The following is a 27,602-nucleotide window of genomic DNA, read 5'->3' on the forward strand; positions in this document are numbered from 1 at the left end:
CTTCAAATTAATTCCTTTGATTAGAGGCATTTGTGACATAACTGTTATGTACATTACTGCCATTCCTGTCCCAGAAATAGCACTGCCAGAGCTAATAAAAACAAGCTTTCCTTCCCCTCTCTAGAACACACCTTCAAGCTCCCTTCACGATGACAGAGACAAAAATGACCTATCTTGACAAAATGATTACATGATAAAATATGTGACTGGCACCTACCTTCTTGGATACTTTGCAGGCCCCAGTGTTCAAAATTCATTTATGTTCTTACCAGCTACTCGTTTCCGCATGAGGAACTGGTGCTCATTTCTGTATGAGAAAATGTTGAGCTGGAGTTACTTGGTAATGATGTACTGAAGTAGGACTGTGAATCAGGACCTCCAGGTCTGGACTTGTCCTGATATTTATTGGTGATAACAACCATGGACCAGGCCACTTAATCTTTCTGAACCTCACTTTCCTGTCACAGTCTCCTGGTTGTCCAGAAACATTTTTTATAACAACAATGAAATGAAAATGAAAACTGGTATTTGGAAACAAAATTGATGTTGATGCCCTTTTTTAAAGTTCCGTAACTATTTTGGGAATCTCTTCTGTTTACTAGTCTTATAACTCACATCTTTGAATAGTGTGTCCCGTTAACCCACCCAGCCAGTGCTGCAATAAGGTAAGTTGAAAGGGCACTAGTTCACTTTGACATCTGCTCCCTAATTAAGAAGTAAATTTTTTTAAGAGTTACAGAGCCTATGCTAGCCCACCTGTGAGAATTATGTAAAATCTAGTAGTATATGCCCTGTGTTGCAAACATTTATATGCTAACTTTGGTGTATTTGGATGTACCAAAAGCCCTTCAAGCCTTATAACAAAACCTTATAATGATGAAAATGTGATTTCCCATTAAATGTTTGAATTTGAATTCCTTTCAACTTAAGAAGCCATCTATTTGCTAAGCAAATATCATAGGTGATATGAAGTAGATACACAACATTACAAATAGTAATTAAACAAGTAAAAGTCTTTTTTTTAATTGATACCTTAGAAATTTATCCACATTATTTCTTTGTACCTGAATTGTATTCAGTATCAGAACAAATGCTCATTTTAATGCTATGTGACACATATGAGAAGAGATAGAAAAGGAAGAGTAATAATAATAATTCAACTGAAAATGTACCCTATGTCCTTCCAGGACAGATTCAGAAATATATGAAGATGCAGTAGAACTTCAACAATTCTTCATTAAAATCCGTGATGAGCTCTGCAAGAATGGAGAGATCCTTCTCTCACCAGCACTCAGTTATACAACAAAGCATCTCCATAATGATGTGGAGAAAGAGAAAAAGGAAAAATTACCAAAAGAAATAGAGGAAGATAAACTTAAAAGGGAAGAAGAAAAGAGAGGTGAGTTTCTTTTCTTTTCTTTTTTTTAATGACCAAGAAAGTTGGTGCTTATTTTATTAAATTCCTCAATATTAAAGTATCCTGAGTTTATCCTGAGTTTATAAATGAAGAATCATAATTTAAATTATGTCTCTTACAACAGAGGTCATTAAGAGAACTGTGTGTATCCTCATCACAGTGAGATTTCTTCATAGGGCTTGAAAAGTTTGGAAATCTAGGTACAGCATAGCAAACAAAGATGCCTTCTCTGGCTCTGTAAACAAGAAGATGATAAAGTTCACAGAAGAACTTAGAACTTTTTAATTTGTTGACTGACAAGCAAATAAGAATCTGACAAGCTAGGAGGCATTTTATACATTCATTCTTAGTAAGGCTTCTTCAAAATAGTATGCATCGTATGCAATCTTGTATTTCTTCCAAGACACATACTTGAATTTGAATTGCTTTTAAATTTTTAAAAATGAGACAGAAACTTGCTCATGTGCAAACTAGAAAAAAATCATTTTACTGAATATTTATCATAAAGAATTCTGTTACAGCCATGTCAATAAGAGCTTGCTACCATCTGCCAGGATTTGTAACCATTTAAGGGCTAAAGAGTTTTTTTTTTTTTTTTTGGTTAGACTTGCAATCATTACAAACAGATTTGTGCTATAGTCAATTTGCAATCTTTTTCCTACGATAGAATCATGAGTTAGCATAAATAATTGGAATGTACGAATTTCCTTCTAGCCCATTATTTCAGTCTTTCCAACAAAATAACTTACTTGGTCAAAGAGCAAAACTTATTTTCTTGAAGTTAATTCCTTCCCCTTGTTCCAGCATAGCCTTTGATGGAAATTCTAATGCAAAGTCTCAGGAGGAGAAGCTTGGGGCCTAGACAGTCAGCACTTGAACAATGGAGTTGTCTATCCAAAAGGTTCGCCTACAACTATAGTTCAACCATGGACTTAAGAGTCAGATGAAGCTGTTGTCTGTTCTGCTTCAGACATTTACTGGTCGTGTGAACCTGAGCAAGTCACTTCATCTCTATCTTACTCAGTTTCCTTATCTGTAATATGTGGGTAATAGCAGTATCTTCCTCACAGAATTATTGTGAAGGTCAAATGATTCAACATGTTAAGGCTTTTCAAAAGTTAAAGCACTGTTAAATGCTATTTATCATCATATCATTATTTATCATCATCATTATTATCATTGCTTTTATTTAGGAAAAGGTAATTTAATTCCTGAGAGCATTCTGTTCATTATCACAAATCACACTTTTATAGTCTGATAGAACATTTGAGAGTTGCTTTGGCCAAAAAATTTCAGCCCTCTCCAGCCTACCTGGTGACACGCCTCTGTGAACTGAAACTGATTCTCAGATGGCACATAGTTCCATAATCATGGCCTTTTCAGCTTGGTCTAGCATCCTTCTGTTCCATTAAAGTCCCTTTTGCCAGTCCAGGGTCACATCCATACTACATGAAGCACTAGAGAAGGACTTCCGCAAAGGTGGTCCATAGCTAACCTTGGGAAAATGTTATTTGTCATTCATCAATCAAATTGTCTTCATGGCTGCCACCTAGTATATCCTCATACCAAAAACATGGAACTAGGTCATCATCTCATAGTCTTAGAGCTAGAAAGAGACCCTGACATGATCCAGTTGGACCTTTTCATTTTCCAGGACTCTTGAGTCCCAGAGAGGCCAGACAGCTTGTTCTGTTAGTACCATAGCCAAGATTAGAATCCAGGCCATCTGATTTCAAATGCAGGGCTTCTTCTGAGTTGTATAATTTAAATTAAACTGAGCATATTTTCCATCCAGAAAATATTTAATGCTACCAAGAAGGAGATCCTTCAAATTATTTTGAATGTTTGCATTGATTATCATTGCTTAGCAAAAAACCTTAAAATTTTGAAGGTAACATATGCCCAAAGCTATTTGAGCTTCACTCCTGCATTATCTTTAAATTGGAGATGAGTCATTCTTTTGAGTAGCTTACACAACACATTATGTAGAAAAGACATCTTTGTTTCATATTGGCCTCAGTTACTTTTGGCCACCTGTGAGGATCTTTTGTCAGTAAATCCAATAGTAGATCCAGACAGAATACTAGATGGTTTTTCACAGGATTCACCAACAGTAACTGTTATGGAATTTGAATGAATAGATAATCTATTCATCTGATGAACCCTTTTTTAAAGAAACAAAATATTTGGAGTATTGCAGAATTTCTTGTGTACCTTAAAATAAGTCAGTCTATAATTTAGTCATGAATGAGCTTATGGATTTTTGTGTTTTTCTTTTATGAAAAGGTCATGTTCAATAGTTTTTTTTTAATTTTTTTATTATAGCTTTTTATTTACAAAATATATCCATGGGTAATTTTTCAGCATTGACCCTTGCAAAACCTTTTGTTCCAGTTTTTCTCCTCCTTCCCCCCACCCCCAGATGGCAGGTAGACCAGTACATATTAAAGATGTTAAAGTATATGTTAAATACAATATATCTATACATATCCACACAGTTACTTTGCCGCACAAGAAGAATTGGATTTTGAAATAATATAGAATTAACCTGTAAAGGAAATCAAAAATGCAGGCAGACAAAAAGAGGGATTGAAAATGCTGTGTAGTGGTTCACACTCATTTCCCAGAATTCTTTCACTGGGTGTAGCTAGTTCTATTCATTATTGAACAAATGGAACTGATTTGGTTCATCTCATTGTTGAAGAGGGCCATGTCCATCAGAATTGATCATCATATAATAATGTTGTTGAAGTATATAATGATCTCCTGGTCCTGCTCATTTCACTCAGCATCAATAGCTGTTTATTTTGAACATTTTACTTTCAAATCAACAAATGCTGACTAAATACCTATTATGCTGCATATAGAGCTTTATTTAGACATTAAATGAAGATATAAAATTTGGTTGACATGATCCTTGCTTACAAGAAATTTGACAGATACAAGGATAACTATAGCAAAATAATGCATGCCCATAGACAAGCATTTATTAAGGGCATGTTATGCGCCAGGTACTGTGCTAAGTGCTACAGATAACAAAGAAAGGCAAAAAGTAGTCTCTTCTCAGGCACTCTACGTTATAATGGGGAGACAATATGCAAACATCTAGGTATGAACAAACTATATACAGAATAAACTGGAAATAACTGACAGAAAAAACTAGAATTAAGGAGGAACAGGAAAGGCCTTTTCTAGAAGGTATCATTTTAGCTAAAACTTAAAGGAAGCCAGGGAAGTCAGGACATAGATATTCTAAGCATGGAGGGTAGCTGGTAAAACGCAGAGAGTTGGGAGACAGTGTCTTGTGCGTGAAACAGCCTGTGTCACTGGGATGCTCAACCAAGGATATTATATTTGATCCTGGAATTGATAAAGAGCCACTGGAGTTTCTTGAATAAAGAATTGACATGGTCAGATCTGTGTTATCTTTAGGAGGACTAACCAAAGGATCATTGGAATAGTCCTGATATAGGGGGATAAGGATCTGCAGTAGTAAAGTGCCAGTGTCAGAAGAAAGAAGGTAGACTAAAAAGAGAACATGAGGTGCTCCCAGGGTCAAATCAACAGGCCTTGACAGATTGGCTTGGGTGTGGGAGGGAAGGGGAATGAAAGAGAAGACAGATTGAGAGCCAGCCTGGATGATTGGGAGCCGCAGCAGTAGGGAAGTTTGGGAGAGAGGAGGGTTTGGGGAGTACATGTGGAGTTTGAGATCCAATAAGCAAGTAGAGATGCATGCTTAGAGGTTAGCAGAGGGGTTAGGGCTGGATAAGTAGATTTGGGAATCATAACAATGATCATTGAATCCATGAAAATTGATGAGATCATCAAATGAGTCCCAGGACACTCACCATTAGAGGGCTTGACATGGACAAATATGCAGCAATGGATGCTGAGGAGAAGCAGTCAGGGAGGAGAAAAATCAGGGTAGAGCAGATTCACAAAAACCTAGAAAGCAGAAAGTTATCAGCAGTGTCAGAGGTGAAGAGGTAATTTGGCATTTAAGAAATAATAGTAGAAATAACTTTAGAGGCAACAGTTTGATTTGAATGACAAGGACAGAAACAGAATTATAGAGTTAAGATAGTGAGAGGAAAGGAAATGTTATAGAAAGCCTTCTTGAGAAAGTTTGCTGTGATAGGGAAGGCCCATAGAATAATCAAAGAGCCATGTTTTTAAGCAAATAGGGAAGGAAGCAAACACTTGATAGAACTGAAGATATGAGAGAGGGGATAGTCTGCTGGAGAAGATGAGATGGAATGAGATCACTTGTGCCCCAAATGGGGTTCATTCTTGGCAGGGAAAGTCATGTCTTCCTTGAGACATGCATAAGGGAAGAGAAAAGTTATAGAAGGCCACTGAGTGATGGGAGATGACAAGAAGGGAAGGAGCTCTTCGTGAACGGCCCTGGTTTTTTCAATGAAAAATGAAGTGCTTAGCTGAAAGGTAGGAAGAAGTGGAGGCAGTGTGAAATTTGAGAAGGGATTAAAAGCCACAATGGTGAATGGAGAGTGAATCAATTAAGGAAGGGCTGCCCTGAAGTCATGAGGGCCCAATTGATATTATGTAACATAAAGTTGTTGTGGACCCAGTTAACAGAGGGTTTTGTTTTGTTTTGTTTTCCTTTTAAAAAACCTTGTTTAAGGTCTACAAAAACAATATTACTAAATAGGGAGATCAAAGGAGACTCTTTTAGACTTTTGAGTTGGCTTTTAAAACCAAGAAACATTCAGAGAATGACTATAATAGTCTATTAATAAAGACAATACTAAAAGGCAGTAAATCTCAGATCAGTTTATAAGACAGATTTAGAATCTTGAGCAAAAAAGCATTTATTGAGTTAGGACTTGGCTTCTCAACATTTTTTCGTCCCTCTAGTCTTTAGCTTTCAATAAACTATTTAATATAATGAGAAATAAGAGATTTGTTTTTCATGAAGAAAACTTTGTTCAGTACATAAATTTTTCTGGTTTCTTAATTTTGTTAGATGTTTATCAGAATAGTCAAATAATTTAAGACCATAGATTTTGTTTCTTGGCAACTAAGTTTTAGTTTCAGTATACTGTTGTTGAAAGAGCCACTTATGTTGAGCTGCTTCTTTGAGAATAAGACAGAAAAATCCTGATTCACAGAGATAACTGGTTATAAATGCAATTAAAATTTTGTGACTATGTTTAGTAAAAATGGAGGGTTTTTTTCTTTTTTTTTTTTTTTTGCATTTTTTTAAAATAACTTTTTATTGACAGAACCCATGCCAGGGTAATTTTTTACAACAACATTCCTTGCACTCACTTCTGTTCTGATTTTTCCCCTCCCTCCTTCCACAGGGAGCCCTGTGCAACAAGAAAACTGTTCGGTTCTGCACACATATATTGTATCTAGGATATACTGTAACCTACTTAGCATGTAAAGGACTGCTTAACATCTGGGGGAGGGGTTGGAGGGAGGGAGGGGAAAAATTGGAATAGAAGTGAGTGCAAGGAATAATGCTGTAAAAAATTACCTTGGCATGGGTTCTGTCAATAAAAAGTTATTAAAAAAAAAAGAGAGAGAGAGAGAATTGGATTCAGAAGGTATAAATAACCCGGGAAGAAAAACAAAAATGCAAGCAGTTTATATTCATTTCCCAGTGTTCTTTCTTTGGGTGTAGCTGTTATGGAATTTTTTTTCAAGAATATGCCCCAAAATTGCTGGAAAACAATATTGCAGAAATTAGGCATGGACTAATATTTCATGCCATGTGTCATGATATGTGTTCAAGATTAGTGTGTGATCTAGACATAAAGGGTGATATAATCAAATTAGAGGAACATGAAAAATTTTTCCTGTCAAATCTATAGTTAAGGGAAGATTTTACAATCAATCAAGAGATAGAGAAGATCTTGGGAGGCAAAATGGGTTGTTGGGCTTTTTTGTTTGTTTTTTGCAAGGTGAAAAGATTTTTTTGTAATAATAGATTTTTATTTTTCAAAATACCTGCAGAGATAGTTCTCAACATTCACTCTTGCAAAACCTTGTGTTCCAAATTTTTCTCCGTACCTTCTTCCCTTTAACCTCCCCCAAATAGCAAGCAATCCAATGTAGGTTAAACATGAGCAATTCTTTTAACTATATTTCCACATTTATCATGGTGCACAAGAAAAATAAGCTCAAAGGGGGGAAAAAAAGATAAGAAAGGGGGCAGGGGAAAGCAAGCAGACAACAAGAAAAAAGATGAAAATACTATGTTGTGATCCACACTCAGTCTCCACAATCTTCTCTCTCTGGGTGTGATGATATTAGGGTTCCTGGTGGTCAGGGAGTTAAATGATGATGTTAATGGCAGTTCCAGGGTTCAGGGAATCAAATAAAGAGGTTTGGCTCCCCTAAAACTCCTTTAGGATTGGTGCAAGATAGGGGGTTGTGGGAACCCCCTTCTGGCAGCGCAGAGGTTCTTCTTAAAGGAATTTACGAACCTGAAAAGCTAGACTGATAAAAAGAAGTTTATTTTAGGCATTGGGAAGTCAGCCTTTGCTATGCATGAAGAGAAGACTGAATTCCTTAGTGGCAAGGTCCGGACAGAGAGATAGGAAGTCTTATTAGGGAAATAGGTGAGGAAGATAAAGAAAGTATAACGCTGAAAGAGAATATTATTTCAGCAGGCAGAGGTTTCCTTGGCATGGCATGGCATGGCATAGCAAGGCATATTAGGTCCTCTGCAAAGGAGTGAGTTTAAAATTGGCTCTTTTTGTAATAGAAGTCTTAGCTACAAGCTGAAGCCTGCTCCCAGTGGAGGCTGGTGGGTGGAGTTTGAGCTGGAATTGAACAGAATTGAATAAGGCTCTTTAATTCAATGGGAAGCTTAATCAGTAATGGGTATTATCAGTGGAGGTGGTGCAGTCTCTCAGGATCTTTTACAGAGGCTAGGATTCATGGAAAATCTGTCTTTCAAGGAGTTTTAGAGTTTGGGGGCTCCCCTTGTCAGGTGCACATGACTCTCTCCATCACAAGTCTATTGGAATTGGCCTGAATTCCTTCATTGTTGAAAAGAGCCACATCCATCAGAATTGATAATCATATAATCTTATTGTTGCAGTGTACAATGATCTCCTATGCTCATTTCACTTAGCTCAGTTTATGCCCGAAAGAGCAATAAAAGTATGTATATATTCATTGCATTGGCCCAGCAATACCACTACTAGGTCTGGGCCTCAAAAAGATTTTAAAAAGACCCATATGTCACAAAAATATTTATAGCAGCTCTTTTTGGCAGTGGAAAAGAATTGGAAACTGAAGAGATGCCTATCACTTGGTAAATGGCCAAACAAGTTGGATATATGTTTATGATGGAATACTATTATACTGTAAGAAGTGATAATGGGAATGACTTTAGAAAAAACCTGGAAAAACTTACATGAAACCAATGCAAAGTCTGCATAGTAACAGATGTATTATAATTTTGGTCAGTTGTGAAAGGCTTAGCTCTTCTGATCAACACATCAATCCAATTCCAAAGAGAAAATTGATACACTCTTAAGTGCAGATTGAAACATTTTTTTTCACTTCATTGTTCTTGCTTTCACAGGTTGGGGGTTGGGGAAGGGGATTACCAACATGGCCAAGGTGAAAATGTTTTACATAACTGCATATGTATAGTGAATATTATTTCTTGCCTTCTCAATGGGTTGGGAAAGGAGGGAGAGAATATGGAACTGAAAACTTGTTAAATTCAAAAATAAAAGCAACTGACATCCCAACTCTTCTTCACCCTCCTCTCCTCCAAGAAAAGGGAAATCCAAACCCCAATGGATAAAAATCAGCCCTGACTGCTATCAGTCTAGCAGTGCTCTGTTCTGCTGGGGACAGACAACCAACAAACAGAAAGAACAGGCCAAAACACCATTGAATTGGAAGGTTGGGGGAAGATGTAGAGAGGAACTATGCAGCATTCCACTGAACTTGAGGGAAAGTGTCCTCTAGGCTCTGAGAGAAAGTCCCAACTGGACTTGTTCCTCCAAATCACATAGCAGTGACTTATGTTGACAAACTATGAATTGCCCAGAATGGGAGGAAGCTGAGACCCTTTATGATCCAGCACTTAGGGAAACTACCATCAGGGGGGACAAAGTCAGAAAGTGAACAAAAAAAGATGGCAGAGAAGGCACACGCAACTTTTTGAACTTCTCTCATACCCTCACTGTCAATTATTAAATTCAGCCTCAAAATAGCCCTTGACTGGTAAAATTCACGAAGATTGGAAGTGCAACAACTCACCAGCCAAAGATAATCTAGAAGGTGACCAGAAAAGGTTTGTCCTGAGCTGCAGGAACAGACCAGTGCAGGCAGGGATAGAACCAGAGGCTGGCATTTGGAGCGAACCGGGACTGGGGAAGGGAGGTCTCCATGGTTGGAAAATTTACCGAGAGCTCTCTGCCATAGGCTGATTGCTTTGCTTTGGTTGCGGAGTAGTGGACCAGCAGAGAAATTAGAGCCTAGGGTAGAGGGTACTCTGAAGAACGCCAGAGCCTAACAGGATCTGGCTGTGCCCACCTAGGACCAGAAGTGACTCAGCGCAGACCATAACACAGCTCTGCAGCTGCATTCTGCAGCTATGGGCTTTCTCAGGTGCAGTCACAAATCTGCACAGCGTGGGGCACAACCCTGGGCAGCCTCTAATCTACACAGTGTGGTGCTTGGCCTGGGGCAGTGGAATTTCCCCAGCTCAACTATGCTCCCCAGGGAGAGGCACTTTTAGTGCCCTGAGGGGTAGGGCAACTGCTAATACCCAAAGGGGTTTGGAGTGGGGGGGGGGGGGAGGAGGTGATACTTTCACTGCTCAGCCTCTAGCCCCAAGGCAGTTGCTATTCCTCACAGAGGGACTCCTCCTGCAGCTTGGTCGGTGATACCCAGGCTTAGTCACTTCAAGGTGGAGCTTTTCCCAGATCACCCTTGCAGCTCAGCCACTCTTTGCAACCCATTGATAGGACAGTTACTGTCCATATACCTATCCCTGCTCTGCAGAGGAAGCTGGTAACCTCCTTGCCCTGAAGGCAGTCCCTAAAGGCTTTAAAAAAAAAACTGAGTAAAAAATATCAAAATGACAGTCGATAGCTTCTATACAGAAAGAGTGCAGATTTTCAACCCCAAGGAGCCTAATAACAGACAGTCTCCAGACAATACCCCAAAGGGGGATGTAATCTGGTCCCCAACACAAAAGGCTCTCCTAGAAGAAACTATAAAAAATCTTAAAACAGAGATAGAAGAAAAATGGGGAAAGGAAAGAGAAGCTATGCAAGAGAGTAACAATTTCCTGAAATGTGAATTGGAAAAGGTAAAGAACTCCCAGGAAAGCAGGATTTGTGAATTGGAAAAGATAAAGAACTCCCAAGAAAGTAGGATTTGTGAATTGGAAAAAGAAAATAACTCACTTAAAAAAAAAAATTGTTGAAATGGAAAAAAATTCCATAGAGCAAAATAACTCATTTAAAAACTCAATTGGACATATACAAAAGGAAGTTAAAAAAAAGCTAATGAAGAAAATAACTCATTAAAAATCAGAACTGAACAAATAGAAATGAATGATTCATTGAGATATCAAGAATCAGTCAAATAAAACCAAAAAAAAAAAAATGAAAAATTAGAAAAAATTGTTAAATATCTATTTGGAAAAACAACAGACCTGGAAAATAGGTCTAGGAGAGATAATCTGAGGGTCATTGGACTTCCTGAAAATTATGATGAAAAAAAGAGCCTAGATACTATTTTACAGGAAATCATCAAAGAGAATTGCCCAGATGTAATAAAATCAGAAGGTAAAATAGGCATTGAATGAATTCATCAAACATCTTCTGGAAAAGACCTAAAATAAGAACTCCAAGGAATATTGTGGCCAAATTTCAGAACTAAAAAATATTGCAAGCAGCCAGAAAAAAACAATTCAAATACCAACTTGCCACAATAAGGATCACTCAAGATCTGGCTGCTTCTACATTAAAGGTTCAATGGGCCTGGAATCTGATATTCCAAAAGGCAAAAGAATTTGGAATGCAGCCAAGAATAAATTACCCCGCTAAGCTGAGCATTTTCTTCCATGGAAGAAAATGGACATTTAATGAAACAGATGAATTCCACTTGTTTCTAAGGAAAAAACCAGATCTAAAAAAAAATTTGATCTATAACCATAGGACTCAAAAAAAGCAGAAAAAGGTAAAAAGAACTCTTGAGAACTGTATTTCTGTTTTGGATATACATAAAGACCACATGTATAATTTGATTTTATTGATATAACATTTTTAAAAAGAGAAATAGAAGTAGAAAGTGGATAGTGTCAGAAAAGAGAAGATAAAAAGAGGGAAACTACATCCCACGAAGAGGCAAAAAAAACCTAGCATATCTGAGGGAATTTAGAGAGGGGGAGGAACATTGTGTGACTCTCATCAGAGTTGGCTCAAAGAGAAAATAATTGACACATTTGTTTTACAGAGAAACTTCTCTCTCATTAAAAAGTGGGAGAGGAAAAGGGAAAAGGAAAAGAGTAATAAGGGAAGGGTACAAGAAGGGGGGGGAGAGAGGGATCCTAAAGAGGGAGAGCTGCATGATGCAAGTGGTACCCATAAGTTTAATACTGGGAGGGGGGGGGGGCAAGAAAAAGAAAAGCATAATCTGGGGATAGGAAGATGGCAGAAAATATAGAATTAGTAACTTTAACCATAAATATGAATGGGATGAACTCTCCCATAAAGGGGAGGCGGATAGCAGACTGGACCAAAAGTCAGAACCCTACAATATGTTGTTTACAGGAAACACATTTTTTATTTATTTTTATTAATTATAACTTTTTATTGACAGAGCCCATGCCTGGGTAATTTTTTTATAACATTATCCCTTGCAGTCACTTCTGTTCCGACTTTTCCCCTCCCCCAGATGGCAAGCAGTCCTGTACAAGTTAAATATGTTATAGTGTATCCTATATACAATATATGTGTGCAGAACTGAACAGTTCTTTTGTTGCACAGGAAGAATTGGATTCAGAAGGTAAAAATAACCTGGGAAGAAAAACAAAAATGCAAGCAGTTTACATTCATTTCCCAGTGTTCTTTCTTTGGGTGTAGCTGCTTCTGTCCATCCTTAATCAATTGAAACTGAGTTGATCTCTTTGTCCAGGAAATCCACTTCCATCAAAATTTATCCTCAAACAGTATCGTTGTTGAGGTATATAATGATCTCCTGGTTCTGGTCATTTCTTACAGAATAATAATATTCTATAACATTCATATACCACAATTTACTCAACCATTCTCCAATTGATGGGCATCCATTCATTTTCCAGTTCTAGCCACTACAAACAGGGCTGCCACAAACATTTTGGCACATACAGGTCCCTTCAGCAAACACATTTAAAGCAGGGAGATACATACAGAGTAAAAAAAGGCTGGACAGAATCTACTGTGAAGTCAAAAAAGCAAGGGTAGCCATCCTTATCTCAGACCAAGCAAAAGCAAAAATTGATGTAATAAAAAGAGATAAGGAAGGAAACTATATCTTGCTAAAGGGTAGCATAGACAATGAAGCAATATCAATACTAAACATATATGCACCAAGTGGTATAGCATCTAACTTCCTAAAGGAAAAATTAAGAGTTGCAAAAAGAAATAGACAGCAAAAACTTGCACTCTCAGAATTAGATAAATCAAACCACAAAACAAATAAGAAAGAAATTAAAAGAGGTAAATAGAATATTAGAAAGATTAAGTATGATAGATCTTTGAAGAAAAATGAATGGAGATGGAAAGGAGTACACTTTCTTCTCAGCAGTTCATGGAACCTATACAAAAACTGACCATATATTAGGACATAAAGACCCCAAAACTAAATGCAGAAAGGCAGAAATGGTAAATGCATTCTTTTCAGATCACAATACAATAAAAACTACATTTAACAAAAAGCTCGGAGTAAATAGACCAAAAAGGAATTGGAAACTAAATAATCTCATCCTAACCAATGAATGGGTGAATCAGCAAATTATAGACACAATAATTTCACTCAAGATCATGACAACGATGAGACAACATACCAAAATTTATGGGATGCCACCAAAATGGTAATAAGGGGAAATTTTATATCTTTAGAGCCTTACTTGAATAAAATAGAGAAAGAGAAGATCAATGAATTGGGCTTGCAACTTAAAAGGCTAGAAAAAGGCCAAATTAAAAACCCCCAATCAAATATTAAACTTGAAATTCTAAAATTAAAAGGAAACAATAATATTGAAAGTAAAAAAAAACTATTGAATTAATAAATAGAACTAAGAGTTGGTTTTATGAAAAAGTAAAATAGATAAACCTTTGATAAATCTGATTAGAAAAAGGAAAATGAAATTGTTAGTCTTAAAAATGAAAAGGGAGAACTTTCCACTAATGAAGAGGAAATTAGGACAATAATAAGGAGTTATTTTGCCCAGCTTTATGCCAATAAATTTGATAACCTAAGTGAAATGGATGACTATCTCCAAAAATATAGGCTTCCCAGATTAACAGAGAAGGAAGTATATTGCTTAAATTGTCCCATTTCAGAAAAAGGAAAAGAACAAGCTATTAATCAACTCCCTAAGAAAAATCCCCAGGACCAGATGTATTTACATGTGAATTCTCCCAAATATATAAAGAACAATTACCCCCAATGCTATATAAACTATTTGAAAAAATAGGGAATGAAGGAGTCCTACCCAGTTCCTTTTATGACACAGAAGTGGTACTGATACCTAAACCAGGTAGATTGAAAACAGAAAGAAAAGTATGAATATTGATGCTAAAATCTTAAATAAGATATTAGCAAAAAGACTACAGAAAATCATCCTCAGGATAATGCACCATGATCAAGTAGGATTTATGCCAGGAATGCAGGGCTTGTTCAATATTAGGAAAACTATTAGTATAATTGACCATAATAATCAAATTAACAAAAATCATCTCAATAGATGCAGAAAAAAAACATTGATAAAATCCAACATCCATTCCTATTAAAAACACTTGAGAGTATAGGAATAAATGGACTTTTCCTCAAAATAATCAGTAGCATCTATTTAAAACCATCAGTAAGCATCATATGTAATGGGGATAAACTGGAACCATTCCCAATAAGATCAGGAGTGAAACAAGGTTGCCTACTATCGCCATTACTATTCAATGTTGTATTAGAAATGCTAGCTTTGGCAATAAGAATTGAGAAAAAGATTAAAGGAATTAGAGTAGATAATGAGGAAACCAAATTATCACTCTTAGCTGATGATATGATGGTATACTTAGAGAACCCCAGAGATTCTACTAAAAAGCTATTAGAAATAATCCACACCTTTAGTAAAGTTGCAGGATATAAAATAAACCCACATAAGTCATAAGCATTCTTATATATCACTAATAAAATCCAGCACTTAGAGTTACAAAGAGAAATTCCATTTAAAGTAACTTCCAATAGTATAAAATATTTAGGAATCTATCTACCAAGGGAAAATCAGAAACTATATGAGCAAAACTACAAAACACTTTCCACATAAATAAAATCAACTCTAACCAATTGGAAAAATATTAAATGTTCTTGGGTAGGGTGAGCAAATATAATAAAGATTATAATACTACCTAAACTCATCTATTTATTTAGTGCTATACCAATCAGACTCCCAAAAAAAAAAAAAAAAAAAAAAAAACTATTTTAATGCCCTAGTAAAAATAACAACAAAGTTCATATGGAAAAACAAAAGATCAAGAATTTCAAGGGAATTAATGAAAAAAAAAATTAAATGAAGATGGCCTAGCTGTACCAGATCTAAAATTATATCATAAAACAGCGATTACCAAAACCATTTGGTATTGACTAAGAAATAGACTAGTTGATCAGTGGGATAGGTTAGGTTCAAAGGACAAAACAGTCAATAACTTTAATAATCTAGTGTTTGACAAACCCTGAAGACCCCAGCTTTTAGGATAAGAACTTACAGTTTGACAAAAATTGCTGGGAAAATTGGAAATTAGTATGGCAGAAACTAGGCATTGACCCACACTTAACACCATACACCAAGATAAGGTCAAAATGGGTTCATATCCTAGGCATAAAGAATAAGATTATAAATAAATTAGAAGAACATAGGATAGTTTACCTCTCAGACCCGTGGAAGAGGAAAGAATTTATGACCAAAGAAGAACTAGAGATCATTATTGATCACAAAGTAAAAAATTTTGATTATATCAAATTGAAAAGTTTTTGTACAAACAAAACTAATGCAAACAAGATTAGAAGGGAAGCAATAAATTGGGAAAACATTTTTACCATCAAAGGTTTTGATAAAGGCCTCATTTCCAAAATATATAGAGAATTGACTCTAATTTATAAGAAATCGAGCCATTCCCCAATTGATAAATGGTCAAAGGATATGAATAGACAATTCTCAGACAAAGAAATTGAAATTATTTCTAGCCATATGAAAAGATGCTCGAATTATTTGGTATTATTAATCATTATTATTCAGAGAATTATTATTATTAATCAGAGAAATGCAAATTAAGACAACTCTGAAATACCACTACAGACCTGTCAGATTGGCTAAAATATCAGGGAAAGATAATGTGGAATGTTGGAGGGGATATGGGAAAACTGGGACACTGATACATTATTGGTAGAATTGTGAATACAGCCATTCTGGAAAACGATTTGGAACTATACTCAAAAAGTTACCAAACTGTGCATACCCTTTGATCCAGCAGTGTTTCTACTGGGCTTATACCCCAAAGAGATACTAAAGAAGGGAAAGGGACCTGTATGTGCCAAAATGTTTGTGACAGCCCTGTTTGTAGTGGCCAGAAACTGGAAACTGAGTGGATGTCCATCAGTTGGAGAATGGCTGAATAAATTGTGGTATATGAATATTATGGAATATTATTGTTCTGTAAGAAATGACCAGCAGGATGATTTTAGAAAGGCCTGGAGAGACTTAGACGAACCGATGCCGAGTGAAATGAGCAGGACCAGGAGATCATTATATATTTCAACAACAATACTATATGATATTCGATTCTGATGGACATGGCCCTGTATTGGTCAATCTATCATCTGAGGGAAGTGGGGATGGGGGGAAGAAGGGGACAAGTTAGAACAAAAGGTTTTGCAATTGTCGATGCTGAAAAATTACCCATGCATATATCTTGTAAATAAAAAGCTATAATTTAAAAAAGAAAGAAAGAAAGTGAACAATAGGGAGAAATAAGAGGGGGGGGGGGGACTGAAATTACCAAAGATCTCATGATGAAGAAAAACTCAAGAGACCTTATGCATAAATGATTAAATCAATGAAGGAAGGAAGGGCAGATGGACATTAATAACGTAAGGAAATTTGGAAGCCAAGTTTCATAAATGTGTTTGAGCATCTTTGAATAAAAACCACAAAACAAAGGAAACAACACTTGATGAGACAGATGATCCTGTGGAATATAAGGTGAAAATAGAACCCCAACTTGCTGTTCCTGAGTGATTTTAAAAAAAGAAATGAGTGTTGTGAGAGTAGAATTTAAGACCTGCACAGTGGAAATAATCAACAGAATAGGAAAAACTTGAATTTGTAATGATGAATCAAGAAACAAGAGAGAATGAAAATGCAAATACACAAAAGGGAAGGTCTGTCTAGAAGAAACAAAAGGCAAAAACATTTAAAGAAAGTGTGCTTCATCTTTAAAAGAAAAAAAAAATTGACTTCAAAGATAGGATGTGGAGAGAGAACTAAAAGATTCTAAGTCTCCCAGAAGAACAAAACAGGTCAAAAAACTTGATTACCATAATGCAAGAAATAATACAAAAAACTGCCTAGTATTCTGCATATAAAAATGAAATCCTAATTAAAAGAATCCATAGATTAACTCCCAAGAAAAACAAGGCTGCAAACTCCAAAACACATTTTAAATTTAATCATTCCAATGAGAATAAAATAAATTCTGCAAGCAACTGGATGAAAAACCTTCAAATATAAATGGAGAACAAATAACACAAAGTTTGATGCTTGAAAATACCATTCATCTTGCCTTAGAAGAGGAGCTTCTGGGGGCTACCCATACTGAGAGTTTTTGGCCATGGACTCAATGGAGATTTTGAGGAAAATGGTGAAACAAGATGACCAGAAAAAGCTTAGAACCTAGCAGTAAACTGTATAAATAAGGATGAGAAGGGATGGAACTACATTGTTTTTCACTATCACTTTACATTTTTCTGGGAGGAAAGTACAAGGAAAAAGAGGGGAAAGTTCTGCAATAAAATGACAGGAATTATTTCTAGAGGAGGGTTCAGAATGGATATCTTGGAAATTTTGATTCCATCAAGAATGCAGACAATAAGAAGAGATTACCTAAGCCTAAGAACCATGAACTGGAGAATAATGATCTAGAGTCGGCAGAAAAGGAGGAGGGATAGTGAATAGATTGAAAAAGGAAAATTAAATTTAAAAAACATTTTTAATTAATTAAATTAAAAGGGAGAAGTAGAGAAAATCTACTTGACTGAAAGGAGGAAAAAAGGGGACTGTAATTAGATAAATTCAGGAAGGAAAAAAAGAGCTAACAATTAAAACCCCAAAGAGAAACAGGAAGCAGGGATTGGGGAGAGGGGAAAAGAGGTAAAAATTAGGCATTCTCCCATTATATGGAGAATGGCCGAATAAGTGATGGCCTATGGATATAATGGAATATTACTGTTCTTTAAGAAATGATGAGCAAGCCAGTTTCAGAAAAGCCTGGGAAGACTTACATGAACTGATGCTGAGTGAAGTGAACAAAAGCAAGAGAACATTGTATGCAGCAACAAGATTATGTGATAATGAACTATGATGGTCTTGACTCATTTCAACAATGAGATGATTCAAAGCAATTCCAATAGACTTGTGATACACAGTCTGCATTCAGATTGAATGTGTATCAAAGCATAGTATTTTCACCTTTTGTTTGCTTGTTTTTTTTCCTTGTTGGTTTTTCCCCTTTTTGAGTTGATTTTTCTTGTTCAGGTTGACAAATATGGAAATATATTTAGAATGTGTTTAATCTATGTCAGATTGCTTGCTATCTAGGGGAGAGGAAGTGAGGGAGGGAAAAGAATTTGGAACACAAGATTTTGCAAAGATGAATGTTAAAAACTATCTTTGCATATATTTGAAAAAATAAAATACAGTTTTTAAAAAAGAATTGGGTATCCTAAAAGATTAAGCTAAAGTAACTGAAGCTACATAGGGGCAAATGGAGGAAAATATAAACCCAACTCTAATAATTTTTCATGTGAATAGATTAAATTATCAGATTTTTCCTTTATTTTTAATATACACACATTGCTTTATGAATCATGTTGGGAGAAAAAAATTAGAGCAAAAGGGAAAAACCATGGAGGGCAGGGGGGGCGGGGGGACAGAAAAAAGAAGTGAACATGGCATATGTTGATTTACATTCAATCTCCATAGTTCTTTGTCTCAATGTAGATGGCATTTTCTGACCAAGTCTGTTGAGATTATTTTGAGTCACTGAACCACTGAGAAGAACCAAGTCTTTCATAATTGATCATCATACTTCTTGCTGTTATTATGTACAGTGTATTTCTGCTTCTGCTTGTTTCACTCAGCATCAGTTCATGTAAATCTTTTCAGGCCTTTTTAAAATCAGTTTATTCGTCATTTTTTGTAGAACAGTTCCATTAACTTCCCATACCGCAACCTAGTCAGCCATTCCCTAATTGATGGGCATCTACTCATTTTCCAATTCTTTGTTACCAGAAAAAAAGTTACTACAAACATTTTTTGCACATATGGATTCTTTTCTGTCCTTTATGATTTCCTTGGGATACAGACCCAGTAATGGCACTGCTGGGTCAAAGGATATACACAGTTTTATAGCTCATTGGGCATGGTTCTGAGGTGTTCTCTAGAATGTCTGTTATGGAAGGTGAAACCAGTTTATTATGCATTAAGTTATTTCAAAAAAGCAAACATAACAAAGCAAAACAAATCTTAAAAATAGCAAAGATGGACAAACAAATCATATACTGAAAGGAACCATTGACAAACCAGTAGTGCTAAATTTATAGGGTCCAAATGTCTTAGTATCCAAATAAAGGAAATGTTAATAGGTATAAGAATACACTAAAAGTGATAGGAGATTTCAATATCCCTTTCAATGTTAGGTGTCTTAACAGAAAGATAAAAGGGAAAATGCAGAACAGAATAAATTGCTGGAAAAACTAAAACTAAAAGACTTAATGGCATCTTCTATGGTGCTGCGTGTGTGTGTGTGTGTGTGTGTGTGTGTGTGTGTGTGTGTGTGTGTGTGTGTATGTTGAAATCCTTACAAAGTGTTAACTCATTAGAGTTGATAGAGACAATTATTATCTATTTTAGCATGGTTCAGTATGATTGCTCTGATCCTACGAGGAGATGTTATGAGCAGAACTTGAAGCAAGGTACTAAGTGGAATTGAAGAGACAGTGTTTAAATCTAGTTTGGCATTGATTTAATCATACAACAAATAATGGTTTCCCAGTGATATAATGATTGGTGTGTACTCAGTGAACAGCATATAAGCAAGAAACTCTCAGGGCTAAAGAGCACTCTGGGAGATACAGAAGCTCAAAGCCTACTCTCAGAGGCGAAGTCAGATTCATTCCATCTTCGACCTTTGTGCTGGCTGGAGGCTGAAGAAAGCAGAGGCAAAGGACAAGCTGCAAGAGTCTTTGGAACCAAGCAAGATAGTCCTCTAAGAAAGCTAACCGGGCCCAAGGAAAGGTTAAGAAATAAACGTTTGGATTTTATCAGCTGGTTGTATTTGGAGTGATTATTACTCTGAACTGAAACTAAGGTTGCCTCCAGAAAACCTCCCCAAGAAACCTGCTCTCACAGAGAACCATCATATATTATAAAAAAGAAAAAGAACACCACATGTGTGTGTATATATATACACATACTTTTTAGTATTATATGGAATATAATGTAACAAAAATTAGACGTGTTGTGACACAAGTATTTGCAAATAGTTGTAAAAGGGCAGAAATAATAAATACATCCTTCATACACCATAGCACAATAAATATAGTCATTGGTTCAAGTCCACAAAGAAAGCTAAATAAAAGATTTAACAATTTGGAAACTAGTATGGCAGAAATTAGGCATTGAACCATACCTAACACCGTATACCAAAGTAAGGTTGAAATGGGTTCACAATTTAGACATAAAGAACAATATTATAAGCAAATTAGAGAAACAAAGGATGGTTTACCTCTCAGATCTGTGGAGAAGGAAGGAATCTATGGCCAGATAAGAAATGGAAAGTTCATTATTGGATGCAAAATAGACAATTTTGATTATATTTAGTTTAAAAGTCTTTGTATAAACAAAACTAATGTGGACCAGATTAGAAGGGAAGCAATAAACTAAGAAAAATTTTTTTACATTCAAGTCCTGATAAAGGCCTTATTTCTAAAACGTGGAGAATTGACTCAAATTCTCCTATTGATAAATGGATGTGAACAGACAATTTTCAGATGAAGAAATTGAAACCATTTCTAGTCTTATGAAAAGGTACTCTAAATCACTATTGATCAGAGAAATGCAAAATGAGACAACTCTGAGGGACCACTACATAACTCTCAAATTGGCTAAGAGAAGGGAAAAGATAATGACAAATGTTGGAGGGGATGTGGGAAAATTGGGACACTGATGCATTGTTGGTGGAGTTATAAACAGATCCAGTCATTCTGGAGAGCAGTTTGGAACTATGCTTAAAAAGTTATCAAACTATGCATCCCCTTTGATCCAGCTTTGTTTCTATTGGATCTGTATCCCAAAGAAATTTTAAAGGAGGGAAAGGGACTCACCTGTGCAAAAATGTTTGTGGCAGCCCTTTTTGTAGTGGCAAGAAACTAGAAACTGAGTGAATGCCCATCAGCTGGAGAATGGCTGAACAAGTTATGTATATAAATGTTATGGAATATAATTGTTCTATAAGAAATAATCAGGAGGATGATTTCAGAAAGGCCTGGAGGGACTTAACGTGAACTGATGCTAAGTGAAATGAACAGAACTAGGAGACCATTGTATACAGCAACAGTAAGATTATGTGATGATCAGCTCTGGTGGATATGGCTCTTTTCAACATTGAGATCATTTAGGCCAGTTCTAATAGACTTGTGATAAAGAGAGCTGTCTGCACTTAGAGAGAGGACTATGGGGACTGAATGTGGATCATAACATGGCACTTACACTCTTTTTGGTGTTATTTGCTTGCATTTTATTTTCTTTCTCGTTTTTTCTTTTTGATTTGATTTTTCTCATGTAGCAAGGTAATTGCATAAATATGTATGCATATATTGGATTTAATATATATTTTTTCTATGTTTAGCATAAATAACTTGCCTTCTAGGGAAGGAGAATGGGAATTGGAACACAAGGTTTTGCAAGGGTTAATGTTAAAAAATTATCCATGCATGTTTTAAAAATAAAAAGCTTTAATTAAAAGAAAAGATTTAATAATTTAAGTAATAAATGACTCAAAGAACAGATCATAGAAACAATATTTATGTGAAAGAACATGATTGTGAAGAAACATCATACCAAAATTTCTAGAATGCAGCTAAAATTTCCTCCGAAAGATCATAACCCTTCAATACACACATTAAGATACTTATTAACACATAGAAAAAAAGAGACAATTACTGAGTTGAGTATGCATTCAAAAAATTGGAAATCCAACAAATAAAAAACCTAAAATAAGCACAAAAGAAGAAATAGTAAGAATTAGAAGGAAAATAGATATCTAGAAACAAAAAAGTAGAAATCAAAACATTAAAAACAGATTCTTTGAAAAGACTAATTAATAAAATTGATAAACCTTTAGTTGATATGACTAAAATGAAGAGAACAGAAAATCAAATAAAATAACAAATGAGTAAGGTGAAGTCAAAACAAAACCTAAAGAAATAAAAAGAATATTTGGAATCTATTGTATTCAGTCAAATACTAACAAAACTGAGAACACAAACACACACACACACACACACACACAAAAAAAAAAAAAACCTTTAAAAATATACCTTAATTATCAGACTACCTTACAGAGATTTTAAATAATCTCAGAAAAAGAAATAGAAAACTAGCTGTAAAGTTTAAAAAAAAAAAACTTCCTAATCCTAATGATTCCTAGGTTTGGTATTTCAAGTTGTTGTTGTTTACCCTTTATTGTCTAAGAGAATCATGATATAGGGAAGTGAATTAGATTTAAGTGAGGAAGGTCTGGGCAAGGGCACCTACTTTACTTTCCTCTCCAGAGCCCTCTGGGTCCGGTGGCAGGATATAGATCAGAAAGACTGGAGATGGGTCTGGAAGCAATGGGCCTTTTTAAGCGAAGATCTTCAACAGGTCTCAGTTTAACTAAGGCTGCACCCAATTAAACCTAGGTAGCAATTGAGACAAAGAATCTCTTTTTTCACATATTAATAATATTAAGTATGGACTTCACAAATTATTCTCAAAAATTGAGAAAGCATCCTATAAGAATTGTTTTATGAGACAAATATAGTCTTGATACCTAAACCAGAGAATAGAACATAGAAGGAAAACTATAAACTTATATCATTAATGAATATTGATAAAAAATTAGAAATAAAACTGTCTCAGACAACTATAAATCCAAAAAATTATTATGATCAAGTTGATTTTTTTTTATACCAGTGATGCAAAGATGATTCATTAATTTAAAAAAACAACAATATAATCACATTAAAAACGTAATATATGACAATCTCATTAGATGCAGAGTCTTTAACAACCTATAATACCTAGTTACGCTAAAAACCCTATAAAATAATCATGGTGGGGAGGAAGAGTGTAGAATCTATCTATCTAAAACCAAAAGCAAACACCATATATAATGGGGGTACTGTAGAACCTTTTCCAGTAAGTAAAATAGTAAAAGCCTTTCTATTCTCAATTTTATTTTTAATGTTTTTGTTTGTTTGTTTGTTTTTTCCTCTCCTTTGTGAAATAAGAAGCTGAAAAGAGTGAGGACTCTTCCGGAGGGGCAGGCCTCTCTATCTTACATCGAACATACAGCCAGGACTGTAGCTTCAAGAACAGCATGTACCACGTTGGGGATTATGTTTATGTGGAGCCAGCAGAAGCCAATCTCCAACCACACATAGTCTGTATTGAAAGACTATGGGAAGATTCTGCTGGTGAGTGCCAAAGTTTCTCTAGGCCTGCAATAAGGAGGTACACAGGATTCTTTGGAAGCATAGATTCTTTCAGTAGATAGAAGTCTTGTCACTAAATAGTAATTAAGCACCTATTGTTTGTAAAATAAAATCCCAGATTCCTGCTATCCTTTACAGTTTACAATTAAGTTGAAATAATGTTCACATGATATGAATACTTTAAAAGCAATCTATTTACCAGAAAATATGGAATAACCTATGTTTCTTCAACAATTAGGTCTAATTAAAAGGCTTCCTTTCAGGAATATTAACAAATGGGTTTTAGAGAAGAGACATGCATTGGTAGACAGGAGGAAAGAGCTACTGTGGATAAAAGTAATGGAATGTAAAGAGATTCCATATGTGTTAAGATACAGAGAGATGGAGGATATGAGGTGAACCCTTTAGCATATAATATAACTAAACTGCTTTTTCCTTTTTTGTTTTTAGAAATTTGGTGAAAGACTAGCTTAGCTCTTTTGAGCATGCATTGACAATGAAATTAAGGGGTATACAGGCTCTCATTACTGAGTTTGGATCCTAAAAAGATTAATGGATTATGTTGCTTTTTTCTAACATTTTTCTTTCTTGTGGTATTTTTTTCCCTTTTTCTTATTTTAGGTGAAAAATGGTTGTGTGGCTGTTGGTTTTATCGGCCAAATGAAACATTCCACCTTGCTACACGAAAATTTTTGGAAAAAGAAGTTTTTAAGAGTGATTATTACAACAAAGTACCTGTTAGCAAAATCCTAGGCAAATGTGTAGTCATGTTTGTTAAGGTAAGTTACTAGCTCTGAATTCATTGTTTGTTTTATAATGAAACATGAAACATATCCTACACACACACACAGAGCCCTCCAAAACTACATAAAAAAAAATTTAGAGACTTGCATATAAAATTTAGGGAAAGAATTAACTACTTTATGTGTAGTGAGGGTTAGTTTTTCACAAGAACTAGATAACAGATACAAATTGTTCAATCAGATTAATGTGTTTTCTTAATTGAAAGGTGATTTTCAAAGAAAAGCTGAAATGAACTTTTAGGGATTTGTCTATCTTTAGATTTTCATTTTGCTATATCCCAATGCTAGGGGAAAAGGATACTAGAAAAGAAAACCTAGGGTGTAAACATCAAAGATCAGGAAACTAAGGCCTAGAAGCAATGTGGTATATTTGATGGAGTGGTTATAGTTTGGTCAAAGGCAGTCTCAGCGGCAGTCATGATTTTGGGAGGTATTGTGATCCTGCACTTGGGGGACCCAAGTCAGAATCCCTCCCTAAGTGATTTTGGGCAAATCATTAATCTTTCAGAACTTTAGTTTCTTCATCTGTAATTTAAAGATTATCCTAATTTAACTTCTTCCCTTATAGACTAGTTGTGAGAAAAGCTTTGCAAACTTTGTATTTTTTTTATTCTGTGTTTCATTACATGTCATATATGGATATTGTTTCTTATGATAAATTGAAAGATCTTTGAGAACAGGAATTGTTTTCATTTTTTATCTTTATACAGCCTTTAGTATTTAGTCATTTGGGTTTTTTTAAGTAATTTAATTTCATTTTATAATCTGAAGTTATTGCTTTATTTAACAGGAATATTTCAAACTATGCCCAGAAACCTTTCGAGATGAAGATGTTTATGTCTGTGAGTCGCGATATTCTGCCAAAACAAAATCTTTCAAGAAAATTAAACTGTGGACCATGCCTGTCAGTTCCGTTAGGTTTATCCCACGTGATGTGCCTCTACCTGTGGTGCGTGTTGCTTCTGTGTTTGCAAATACAGATAAATTGGATGATGAGAAGCACACTGAAACTTTAGAGGACAGTAAAGGAGCAGATACTTTCCTCAACCTAGAAAAGGTATGGGGAAGAATGTCATAAAGGGTTTTACATTTTTAAAGAAACATTCATAAAGCAGTCCTATCTAGTATTGTATCCATAGTGAGAGAGGTGAATAAGAAGAATTTAAACAGTTTTCTGTAGTTTAAATTATCTGTTTTTTGGTGATCATCTCTATCCCTTACATAATTAAGAACTCTCTTCTTAATTATGACTATGAAAAGTACCCAATCTGGTTCTTTTTTTTTTTTTTTAATGGTCTGATCTTTAATATTCAAGTCATGAATTCATTTTGAGCTTACTTGAGTACTTTGATACAAACTGTTAGTCTAAACCTGTTATATTGATCAGAGTTTCAAAATTGTTGGAAAATGTATTTACATAGTACAAAATATACAAACTAGCTAGTTGTATAGTTTGGATTGTGTTTTGATGTAAATGACTTCGCACAATTCCAAAAGACTCATGATGAAGCATACTGTCACCTACATAAAAAGGTGCTAGACTCAGTGCAGAATGAGCCTTTTTTTTTTCTTTTGATATGGCTAATTTGGGAATTTGATTTGCTTGATTGTGCTTGTAACAGTTTTGTTTTTATATTGTCTCAATTGCCATTTTTCTTAATAATTAGTCTCAGATTTGGTGTTCAGTCAGTCCATAAACTAGCATTTACTAATCATCCAGGCAGAGAGGTGGTGCCATAGTGCCCAGAGTACTCGGCCTGGACTCAGGAAAAACTGAGTTGGCTCAGGCACTTCCCAGCTGGATGACCCTGGACAAGTCACTAACTGTTTGCCTCAGTTTCCTCATCTGTAAAATGAGTGGGAAAAGGAAATGGCAAACCATTCCAGCATCTCTGCCAAGAAAACCCCAATGAGGTCAGAGTCAAGCATTACTAAAAAAAAAAAAAAAAAAAAACTGGAGAACAAACAGCTATTCCCCCACCACCATCTCTTTCATATATCTTCCTAATATTATTCTTGTTTCTGCCTCTACTGTCCTATGATCTATTCACATAGTTGTCAAAATAATCTTCTTCATGTACAAGCCTGGCAGTATCAGTTTCCTTCTCAAAAAACCTTCAGTTTCTATTGCCTGTAGAATAAATGTGTGCTTTTTTATCATGGTATTTAAGGATTTGCCAAAGAACTGCACTCTGACTTCAAACTCTCTTTGCAACTTTAATTTTACTTCATTTCTTGTCATGCATTCTACATTCTGGCCAAAATGGACTCATTATATCTGGATCTTTTGGAGCCTCTCCTACCATGCATTTGTTCAAGTCGTTCTGCCCATTCCTAAAATGAAGTCCTTCTACAACTCTCCCTGTTAACATTTTTTAATTCCATCAGAATCTAACTCAGGTTCCTCCTTCTTCCATGAAGACTTTCATGCTGAATTTTCCTTTTACTAAAAGAAATCTAGCCCTCCTCAGATTGCTTATATAACTCTTTTTAAAAAACCATATCTTTAAACTGTCAACACAAAGAAATAGTGTCCCACTGTGCTTGGGAATTGATCTTTTGATACCCTCAAAATTATGTTGCTTTTCATGTGTACTTTGTGTATATCTAGTTTAGTCCAGCTATTTTTCCCATCTTTGTTTGCTATTACTTCTTCCTTTTCAGGATTTCTTAAACTTTCTCCACTTGTGACTCCTTTTCATCCAAGAAATTTTTATATGACCCTGGATGCATAAGTATATAAAATAGGTATACAAATCAAATATTTACTAACAATAAGTCATAATTTTATGACCCCTACATTCAGTAATGAGACCCTATATGGTGTCACAAACCATAGTATAAGAAGTTGGGTCCTACAGCATTGTGAACTGTGATTAAAATTCAGATGGGATGGTTTCACTACTATTAATGGAGAAAAGAGTTGTTGAAAGCTTGACAGATCTTTTCAACTTTTCATCTCTTTGTCATCCTTCTAGTTTTATCTTTAAATATTTTGGGAGTGATGTGTTTGAGTTAGTGTTCTCACCAAGCTTTCTGTGAATTTGCTTTTCCAACTACTGCTTCTCATTGTTCATTACTATTCATATTCTTCTACCATACTCAATTATATGATTTTACAGATAAGACTATATTCTAAAATAGCATTG

At 35.2% G+C, this 27,602-nt stretch overlaps 1 protein-coding gene across 1 annotated transcript in view; it reads left to right on the top strand.

Annotated features, from left to right (window-relative positions):
• PBRM1 (polybromo 1) overlaps positions 1 to 27,602 on the top strand; it is a 125,346-nt gene that overhangs the window by 77,477 nt on the left and 20,267 nt on the right. The window contains exons 18-21 of the mRNA XM_051985010.1: positions 1,188 to 1,399; positions 23,447 to 23,632; positions 24,272 to 24,429; positions 25,244 to 25,510. Coding sequence (XP_051840970.1) covers positions 1,188 to 1,399; positions 23,447 to 23,632; positions 24,272 to 24,429; positions 25,244 to 25,510 — 823 coding nt within the window. The remainder of the gene's footprint in view (positions 1 to 1,187; positions 1,400 to 23,446; positions 23,633 to 24,271; positions 24,430 to 25,243; positions 25,511 to 27,602) is intronic.

Source organism: Antechinus flavipes, chromosome 1 (genome assembly GCF_016432865.1).
Source record: "Antechinus flavipes isolate AdamAnt ecotype Samford, QLD, Australia chromosome 1, AdamAnt_v2, whole genome shotgun sequence".
In the NCBI taxonomy this organism is placed as follows: domain Eukaryota; kingdom Metazoa; phylum Chordata; class Mammalia; order Dasyuromorphia; family Dasyuridae; genus Antechinus; species Antechinus flavipes.